Below are 11155 nucleotides of genomic sequence, written 5' to 3' on the forward strand. Positions count from 1 at the left end.
TGACGCCAAACAAACAACTACAATTAACTCAATACTTCAGAACAATGGCAACAAAGACCCAACTCCCTGCAAGAAAAATTCTGCAGGCCTTGGGATTCATGGCATCTTGCATACTACTAATACCATTTGCAAAACTGCATATGAGGAAATTACAATGGTACCTAAAAAGCGTATGGACTCAACACAGCCACAGCTTGCAAACAATGATAACTCTCATTCCCTGCCTTCAACAGGAGTTTCTATGGTGGTCACAGGCTTGTCACCTCAACAAGGGTCAGCCTTTCACCCTACCCCCAGCCAGGCAAACCATGACAACAGATGCATCGGACTATGCCTTGGGGGCACACATGGCAGGACGGTGCGTTCAAGGCTTATGGACAGCAGATCAAAGGAATCTGCGCATCAATCAAAAAGAAATGCTAGCTGTACAAAATGCTCTGACAGCCTTCAAGGACCTCTTGCATCCAGGACAGCTTATCATAAGGACAGACAACACCATAGTAATGTGGTACATAAACAAACAAGGGGGCACACACTCCTACCCTCTATGCAGGCAAGCAATGACCTTGTGGAACACAGAACTTACCAAGTTCAATTACAAGCTCAATTCCTGCCAGGAAAAAAGAACATATTGGCAGACGACCTAAGCAGAAACATCATGGATCCCCACGAATGGAAACTGGACCCACAAGTATTCACAATGATAACTCAAACGTGGGGGCTCCCAGACATAGACCTGTTTGCCAGCCCTCAAAACTATCAGCTAACAAAGTTTTGCACAAGGACTTTTCACCAACAAGCTTGGAAAGTGGACGCACTCTCATTCATTTGGAAAATTCTAACAGTATATGCCTTTCCTCCACTACCTCTTCTCACAAAGGTGCTACTGAAAGTCAGGATGGAGAGACCCCGAATGATACTCATTGCTCCAGACTGGCCAAGCCAGCATTGGTACCCGCTATTAAGGAATATGGCCCAGGGCCCACCATGGATTCTACCACAAATTACCCACCTGCTCACACAGCAAGACAATCACATTCTACACAGCCAGCTCAAAACCTTAAACTTGGCTGCATGGCAAATCACCTAGGCAACCAGCGAGCTCCTCTCTCACAAGCTGTTATGGAAGTTATTCTGGAGGTCAGGAGGCCCAGCACCAGGAAAGCCTACTCAGACAAATGGAAAAGGTTTTGCGCCTGGAACCAAGCTAAAGGCCAAAATATCCTTCAGCCTGACATTCCTCAGATTCTGCAATATCTAACTTGAGATGTTACACAAAGGGCTTTCTTTTTCTTCTATTAAAATCCATGTCTCAGCCATTTCTGCTCACTACAACACGGATCCTCCCTTATTTTCACATCCACTCTCAAGGCAGTTTCTCAGAGGGGCCAAGAACATTAGGCCTCCCAGGAGAGCACCAACACCTACTTGGGACCGAAATTTTGTTCTGGAAAAACTCACGCTACCTCCTTTTGAACCAGCTTTCTCAGCTGACTTAAAGTTTATATCATGGAAGACTGCCCTGCTGCTAGCATTACTTCAGCTAGAAGTGTTTCAGAGCTTCAGGCACTAATGGCAGTAGAGCATTTCCTCATTTTTCATCAAGACAGGGTTTCTCTACGAACTAACCCCTCCTTTATGCCTAAGGTGGTATCCAGTGTGGCCTTAAATCAAACCATCCATTTACCCACTTTCTTTCCAAATCCACAGAACAAAGGCGAAAGACTCCTGCATTCCTTGGACATTCACAGACAGCTAAGTTACTTCTTGGATAAAACTAAGGTTTTCAGAAAATCTGACCAGCTTCTTGTATCCTATGCTACAGCATCACAAGGAAAGGCTATCTCAAAACAAACCATTTCCAAATGGATAGGACATTGCATACGTTTTTGCTAAACCCACCATGGAAAACCAGTTCCTGCTACCATAAGGCCCCACTCTACCAGGGCAACAGCTACATCTACAGCCTTCTTCAGGGGGGTACCAACCAAGGATATTCTGGAAGCTGCAACTTGGAGTTCAGTACACATCTTCACCAAACATTATCACTTACCACTTTACTCTAAGACCAGAGCGGGCTTCGCCACTGCAGTTTTGCAGGGCCTTCTAGCCCCCTCTAACCCTGTTTGACTCCTCCGCCCATCCTTAGCATTGGGATTCTACCCAAGTGTGATGACTGCAGCAGGGTAACACGATGAACATAGTACAGTTTTGTACCTACCATAAATGTAGATGTTCGAGTGTATACCCTGCTGCAGTCCAGGTTGCCCTCCCTCCATCCCCTCTAAAACTAGCTGAACCTATCTCTATTCTATACAACCTCTGTGGTGTATTTGCTTGTTCCTGAGGGTTTTAGTTTTGCCTATCTATTAGGGGCACCTGACATTTGGGGCAAGAAAAACGGAAGAAAATGGCGTGGGATGCCTCTGATATACCCCTGGCGCTCTGACATCAGGGAAGAAGCGACAGCAACCGACGCCGGACCAAGACTTTGGAATTCTGGCCGACTGCGGGACCACCTGACGGCTGGATAACCCAAGTGTGATGACTGCAGCAGGGTATACACTTGAACATCTACATTTATGGTAGGTACAAAACTGTACTTTTAGTGTGCTTTTATAATTCTCTTTGGTTAGCTGGTGTGATGCTGGCTTTAAACACTTTAATTTCCTGTATGTCTGCTGTAGGTAACTTACTGCAGCAGGAGCTTGTTGGGCGGAACAGTGGTTCACAGTGATCATTTGCAGATGACCAGCAAGTGTCGTTTTATCTGACCAGTTTGCTGACAGCTTCTTTTCTTTTCCATCTTTGTCAGCGTTTGCTTTGTTTAGGTTAAAAAAAAAAACTCTGCTTGAATTGAATTTTATTGTAAATTTATTTATTTATTTCTTGACATTTGATTACTGGGAAATACTGGAAAAGTCCGACTGAATAGAATCCCATTTTCATTGGAGGCCTGGGGAGAAAAGCTCCATATTATTACAGAACGTTTTAAGAGTAACAGTTTTACAATCTTCAGAAATGAAACAAAAACATCTGCAGTATAAATAATTATAACAAATTAGTGATCATTTAAAAACATTGGCTAAGAGTCAATACGTTACATGTCAGTCATTTAATATTTATGGAGATTGTAGACTTTATAGAAAAATTAAAGGTGAGTTAGTCTAATACAAATAGGAATTGTAATATAAAGTTGTATGAAAAGTCTTTATGATGTGTTGATTGAAGGCATGGTATTTGGGCTTTCCAGCATGACTCATCTTTGTCAGTCTGGTAGTGATTATGGTATCAGTTTGCTGGGACTTTCAGCCTTACTGCAGTTTTCCCCCTACAGGGAGCCTATGATCAAAGTTTGTCTGTAAGGGAAAATTTGTAAATTAACCTCTGTGCCACTGATGTGAGTCGACTTCATAAAAGCCTTCAGAGTTGTGTTTTCATAACTGTGCTTTTTCTGTTCCCCTGTGTCTGTGAGTCAACACTTCAGTTACTAGTTTTATTTATAAGTATCCTGAGGCTTTTATTTATATTGATTTACTTTGGTGATTAAAAACATTTATCCTCCTTTAATCTGCTTGATTTATCTCCTTCAGCAGAATATATTTTTTTAGCAGGACTTTGTTTTGCTTTCTCTCAGTGCCCTGAGCCAGAAGTCCTATAGTGGAGGTAGAACCTGTAAACATGCAACATTTGTATAAATTAATAATGTATTAGTGAATATTCGTGGGTTTCCTCCGGGTGCTCCGGTTTCCTCTCACATCCCAAAGACATGCTGTAGGTGGATTGGATACTCTAAATTGGCCCTAGGTGTGAGTGCGTGCATGTGTATGCCTTCCGTGGAATGTTGGGCACCGGGCTAGCAACTTGACAATGTAAAACTCCACTGCCAATCATGAGCAGACACAGGATCCGCTGTGGCGACCCCTAACCAGGAAAAGCCGAAAGAAGAAGAAAAAGAAGAAGATTAATGAATATTCTGTAATTCTCCTTGAAGCCACTTTGATAAAGGTAGGTATTACTATAGCCTGAATTATAGAAAGTTATGTTTCAAATAATGAATTATATTGCCTTTTGACATTTTAAAGTTTTTTTTTCACAAAGGTAGTAGGGTCAAGAGATTTATTTCTCTTCTTTTCCCTTCTTTTTACAGAAACCTCTGAGTATAACTGTTCTTCGCAGTGGCCAGAAAGTACACTTAGGAATTACACCTCAACGGTGGAGTGGAAGGGGTCTCCTAGGGTAAGTTTTAAATTAGTCATTGAAGGGTGGGCATGGATAAAAAAACATGTGTGTATGTGTGTGTGTGTCTGTCAGTATGTATATGGTATGTGATAGATGTACACACATGCAACCAAGATTCATGTCACTTCATGTATTTGCAACTACTTTGAAATTCCAACTCTTCAAAAAACAAACACAAAAATTGCAAATACAGTGAAGCTATTCATAGGTTCATAGGAGGGTTACTAGCCTAATGACCCTGGAGCCCTTTACAAGCTTAGCCATATTTATCCCGATTTGCCCCAATTGTCAGAGGTTAGGTGAGTGAAGTTCGCAGAGGTAAGGGTCTATGGTAGTTAATACTGACTTGCTGTGTCCAGGAAGAGACATAGGCGCCACCCCAGGAGTAAATTTGCAGTCACCCATCCATTGAGCTAGGTTACGTTTGAAGAAGGTCAGGGAAGGGGCTCTGTTTTACATTAATTGGAAGCTGGTTCCAGAGAAGTGTCAGCCTCTGAAACATGCATCTCTCTCTCCAGCATGACCTGTTCATGTCAGAGGCTAGGTTAAGATCCCTGGAGTGAGCGACCCTACTGCAGTTTGATTTACAAATGTGTAGCGTTTCCATCAGTGCTGGGTCAGAGACTGCACTGTAAGCCAGGCACAGGTCACCCCTTAGCAACCTGTAGGAGACAGAATACAGTGAAAGGGCTTTCGATCTTTCTGCTAAAGACTTCTTTTGTGTACCCTGTAATTCTTTGGTGAGAAACATCTGTGGTCTTTCTAGTTGTTGCAGGTGTCTGGTGAGGTATGTGCAAAAGGGAGCATTGCCTCAATTACTGGTTTAGTGAGGGCCGAGTATAGTGGAATTACAACATCCTTTGGTCTAGATGTGATGTCTTTACTTATACGATGTACCCATTAAAAGAATTTCCTTACTGCTGAGGATATATGGTGGTCAAGTAATGATTGCTATCATCCTAAGTACCCAGATCACATACCACTGGGTCTGCACTTAAGGGGGTTGCTGTCCATAATGTAATCAGCAGGTATGTCATCTTTCCCAAAGGGAATAATAATGCATTTTATTTTGCATTTAGCTTTAATCCATGGTTTGGCACCTTTGATTTGTCTGCATTAACCCTGTTTGCAGTATATTAACATCGTTAAGGGACTCAATTATTGCTTCCTGTTTGCAGTCAGCAGCAAACCTGGTCAGCCACAGGCTGACGAAGTTTGTCTGGACTTCTGAGGAGTAAATTCTGAATGGTAAGGTACCTAGCACAGAATCCTGTGGTACACCACTGATGACTGGTCTTTGACTAGAGGTGAAGTCATTCACTTTGACAGTATGTGTCCCATCGAGCCAGCTGGCTACCCATCCGGTAATGTAGGAGTTAATTCCCAGTTGGGAGAGTTATAATACCCGAGTAGGGGATTGTCAAATGCCTTGGCTAGGTCAAAATACATGTAATGCCACTGTCTTTCCCTTGTTCAGGGCCTTGGTGACTTTCTTGAAGAAGTCAACTATGTTTAACAGCATGATACAAAATTGGCAAAAGCTGAACTGAATTGGATTATAAGATTAGCTGCACATTTGCCCCCAGGAATCAATAATTACCTATCTGTTAAGCCCATTTTGAAAGGGCGAAAGTGAGCACTTTCCTCTACATCTTTTGGTATTTTTGGTAACTTTGATGTCATATAACATACTCATAATAAATACTTACCAATGTTGATTATACATTAGATTTAATTTATATAATATCATCTGCTATATTTAGATATATATATTCATATTCATATTCAAAAGATTACCAATTCAAATATATATATATCTATTATACAGCTATTTTATATATTATAATCTTTATATATATTTATAATCTATCTTATAACATCTAGGTAGGTGATTTTTTTTACTTTTTTTGTTCCTTTCATAATTGTTTTGTTTTGTGGGTACACATACGAATTGTCACGTGGATAAATTCAAGTGTGTTTTTAATGCTGTACACTAACAATATGTATATATTTCAAGCATTTCTTGTTCCGTATATTTGTATATGCAGTTTTGTGTACATATTTAAAAAGATATTTAATATAATTATACAGCAATTTGATTAGATATTTATAATATTAATATATAGGTTTTTATACAATTTGAACAACGATATGCTGTATATTAAATATGAGTGAGTATAATCTGCTATAAGATATAGGTTTATTAATCTGACTATTCTAAACAAGGAAGTTTGCTAAAAACGAATATATATATATATATCTTATCATTATTTTATTGTATATTATTTATTGTTTGCTAAAGCTAAGCGGTTTCTATGCAGGACCTTTAAAAGTTTTAATTAGCATTGCAATGCATTTGATGGTAGTACATCATTATAATTGAATAATTGCTTTGAAGAGCAGAATTTTCCCGCGTAACCAAGTATTTAAATGCACAGCACTCTTTATTAAAACTATCTGAAGAAGCGTAGGTCACACTACGCGAAAGCGCTCATCATATATATTTTTTCCTTCAATAAATCGAAATTGGATTTTATATTGCTGTTGTGTTTTGAGTTTTTATGGAACTAGAAGACGCTATACATCGTGGCTAGTACTCTCACTACTTTTCTTCCATGATCCAACTTTAATAAATTCACTAAGAAGGGTCCAGAGTTTTGAAATTACCTATGTCCTTGTTAATAAGCTCCATAATAATTCTTTCCACGGCCTTGCAGATGAGGCTAGTCAAGCTTATGGACCTATAATTTCCAGGGTTAGTTGATGGTCTCCTTTGTGCAGAGGGATTACGGTTGCTGTCTTCCATTCTGCCAGAACATAGCCAGTTCCCAGACTGTGGTTAAATAGGGATACATGTGGGTCTGCTAGCTTGTTTATATTAGTGGTCCACCAGGGTGGCTTGTTCTTTTGGCAAGACTTGGTTTAAATTTGGTCAGGTACATCCAATTCTGTACAACTGTCTAAGTGGGTTATACAGGACATTGATGTACACCTCTGCATAGGACTCCATGTTATCTACATTCAAGGAGGCTTTGAATCTTCTTATACAATCACTTAGTATGAGGTAATTTCTTTGAAAAATTCCTAAGCGTTTTTGAGCTTGATGGGGTATCTGGTCTTGTAATTAAATTGAGTGAGACTGACTTATGGTACAATTTTACCAGGGAGGACATCACATGGGGTGAGGGGTTTCAGTGCTCTGCCATGTTAGTCAGTACTATGTCCAGGACATTTGAGCCTCTCGTGAGTGCGATGACTAGCTGTGCCAAACATTTGCATTGACAAAGTCCAATAATCTCTGAGCCGGCATGTTTGTGGTCATCTATATTTCCCAGCTGATGTTAGGATAATTAAAGTCACCCATGAGTGAGGTCTTGGGCTGTATGGCAAGTGACTCCAGTAATTACAGGTATGCAGTGTGTTTTTCGTATTTTATGGTGGGGGACCTATAGCTAGCTATGATGTGGTAGGGCGCTTTGCCTTTAGTTAATTGGATATGGAGCAGCTCTGGAGAGTCATACTGTTTGACCAGTCTAGAGGTGTACTTATCCTTAGTGAAAATGGATACACCTCCTCATTTGGTTCTTTCCCTCTCAGTTTGTGGTCTGAATGTATGGAAGGCATTGTAGCTCTGCATGGCCAGGGTGCTTTCCCCACTTTTGAACCATGTCTTGGTAACTGCCCAGACATCAGCATCTTGCAAAGTGAGGAGTGCTTCCATGACATGCACTTTCTTGTTTAGAGTCCTAGCATTAAACAGCGGTACCTTCAGTTTATTTAGAGAGCATTTTGTTATGCTGTGAGGCTAGTTATTGTGACACTGCCTAAAAAGGCACAATAGGGGTGGCTAATGCCTTTGCCAGTATCTGAAAGCCTAGAGAAAACAGGTGCAGACCATCTCTGGCAAAGCCCTGTGGCCAGTCAACCATGTCCTTCCAGGCTGATACATATTGGATGCCCTTGGACTGACACAAAGTCAGTCATTTGTTTGTTTGTATTGTAGCATTATCTTTGAAAAAGGTGGAATGCTGCTTAATGCTAGGCTTCTACTTGCCTGTGATATGGTCTGGAATTCAGTCATGTCTCGCTTCATATAGTCCACTGAGGTACATCTCAAGTCATTCACCCAACATGGACTATGATGGAGTCATACCAGTACTTGTGGTTGAGTGACTTGACGGATCCTAGCACCTGACTATAACCCGCTCTTTGTCGATCCTGTTGAGGGTAACATCTGTGTATCTCACAGTGGAGTCGCCTATGATAGATACATTAGGCTTTGTGGTGTTAAAGCTTGAGACACTGGTGTGTGTGTTGTGTTGTGGTTGCTTTTTACATTAGTATATGTGTAAGTGGATTCCATTTGGGAGGCCTCTGATCTTTTGGTAAGTTACTAGTGAGTACCTCCACATGTGTGGGTTTATGTGTTGTGTCCTTGTTTAGTGTGGGAAAAGTGCATGTGTGCTAACATCCTGTCTGGCATTAGATTTGTCCTTATGAGAGAGTCTTGCCAATTTCATAGTGTAACTGCATTACTCACATCTAGTATTTGTTTGTTTCAGGAGTAAGTGGATGTTCTTCGTGTTTTACTGTTGCAGTCATTACATTTGGGTAACCTGCTGGCAGGTTGCCCTCAGTCGGCCTGAATTCCAAAGTCTTGGGTCCTGCGTCGATTGCTGTCTTCTCTTCCATGACGTCAGGTAGTCAGGGGTATAAAACATGCAGCCGACGCGATTTTCTTTAGTCTTTCTTGTCGTGCGGTGCCCGAAGCAGAAGCATTTCGCAAGTGCCGATCGGCCGACTACTGAAATATTTGAGTTTGAGTTTCAGAACCGAAGTCTTCACTAAAGCTAAGTACCCCGTTGGGGAAACTTTTTTCTTGCTTTTTACCGATGTCAGAAAAAGTTAATAATTGTATTACTTGTGGGAAGCAAATACCTCATAAGGATTTCCATTTATACTGTATTCCTTGCCTAGGCCCTGATCACAGAGTGCCTGGCTGTCGGCTTTGTGCTAGATTCAATCAACGCAATATTAAGCATCGGCATATTTTTGCATCTAAGTATTTTGGAAACAGATTTAACTACCCAGAAATGTCGTCGGATAGCAATCCGACTACCGGAGTACATAAAAAACGCAAAGAAAAGGACCGAGAAAGGCAGTCGAGATCCAAAACCGACGACGAAGCTTCTCCTAAGCCAGTCGCCAGTTCACCGGTACTCAGTGAGGTGCTTTCGCAGCCCCTGATACCCGCTACCTTCGAGTCACAGGCCTTTACCGACACCCATGTGGAGTCCGGCATGCCGCAAGATGCTCAAGATATTGGTCTGACAAATGTATCTCCCTCGGATGGGTCCGGAGCCGCTGAGCAGGCACCGGCTTCTGAGGATGTATTCAGACCTCAACATTTTTATATCAAACCGAAAGCTGCAAAACCAAAGGCAAAGACATCTTCTAAAACTAAAAAAAAATGACACTTGAGCCACGTGCACAGGCCTCTATGCCTAAAAAACAGATGATCAAAATGGCTGAAGACTTTATTACCTTGATCAGGGGTACCCATCCCCCTCCGGATAAGAGGCCTAGGCAAGACATTGACTATGAATCTTCAGATCAGGTTTCTATTTCTTCTGATTCCGCTTCTGATCAGGAATTATCTTTACCTCCCTATGAGGATTCTGATGCTGAGGAGTCTATTCCATCTGCATCTCCTCCTGAGGATTATTCATTTGGAGAAACCTTGCATACTTTGAGGGAGCATTTTCACTGGGAGAGTCAAGACTTCTCAGAATCAAAAAAGAGGCTCAGGGATTTCTTTCTTCTCCCGCAGCGCAAGTCTTTAGCCATTCCCCCTGTTTTATACATTGTGGATGATGTGTTTTCAGAGTCAAGCCTGACCCCTGACTCCTTACCTCCGGCTCCCAGTAAGCCTGACAGGTATTACAGGGTCCATGACTGTCATCATTTTTTATTTAGAAACCCTGCTGCTGATCCTGAAACTATTTCACTGGATCCAAAGGGAGTTAAGGCCTCAACAGCAAAAAAACCTACCCCCTTAGACAGAGATTCAAGGGCAGTGGACAGATGGGGAAAAAAGGTTTAGACATCTGCAACCTTGGCAATCAGGGCCTAAACTGTCAATTTCATATGCTTAAGTACCAACAACATGTTATGGGATTGCTTAAACAGAAAATTATGTTGATTTCAGAATATGCAGAAAATAAGGAATTGCAGGAATTATTGCATGCAGCTGAACAAGTTGGAAAGCATACTTTGCAATGTGGTTTTGATTCTTTAAAGGCCTCCTGTAGGGCTGCAGTTACTGGATTTGTGATCAGGAGACATGCCTGGTTAAAGGAACAAAATTTGCCTGATCATGTTAAAGTTAAATTGCTAGATGCACCTTTACAGCATGATTCTCTGTTTGGTATTAAGGCAGAAGAGGTTTTAAAGAAAATGGAAGACAAAGCTGAGTCTATGCAAACTGTTAAAGATTTCTTACAAGTGCAGCCACCTAAATTCAGTAGACACTGGCGTACAAAAAATTGGTCCTTTCCTGTGTCAGACAGAGCTCAAAGGGGCAAATCCAGATGCCTTAAGTGTTCCGGGTACCAGGCTCAAGACTCATACAGGTCAAAACAATGGGGCGCATCCACCTCCAAATCTGGAGGAACTTAAAGCACAAATCTACAGAAAGCAATCCCAATGACTTCCCTCTGCCTACACCAAGCAATTATCTTCTGACAGCACCCATAGGGGGAACATTTTTTTTGCTCAAAATTGGCAGTTAATAACCCAGGACAAGTGGGTACTAAACATCTTATCACAGGTATACAGATTCCATTTCCTTACTCTGCCAATGACAAATGGTTGGCCAGATCTGCCAGAAAACCAGTGGGCAGAGGCACAGAAA

General features: G+C 41.4%; 1 protein-coding gene across 1 annotated transcript in view; it reads left to right on the forward strand.

The window, feature by feature from the left end:
* PSMD9 (proteasome 26S subunit, non-ATPase 9) overlaps window positions 1–11155 on the forward strand; it is a 470946-nt gene that overhangs the window by 376477 nt on the left and 83314 nt on the right. The window contains exon 5 of the mRNA XM_044068612.1: window positions 4151–4239. Coding sequence (XP_043924547.1) covers window positions 4151–4239 — 89 coding nt within the window. The remainder of the gene's footprint in view (window positions 1–4150; window positions 4240–11155) is intronic.

The sequence above is a fragment of the Protopterus annectens genome, chromosome 4.part0 (assembly GCF_019279795.1).
Source record: "Protopterus annectens isolate FY-2018-M chromosome 4.part0, PAN1.0, whole genome shotgun sequence".
Classification (NCBI taxonomy): Eukaryota; Metazoa; Chordata; order Ceratodontiformes; family Protopteridae; genus Protopterus; species Protopterus annectens.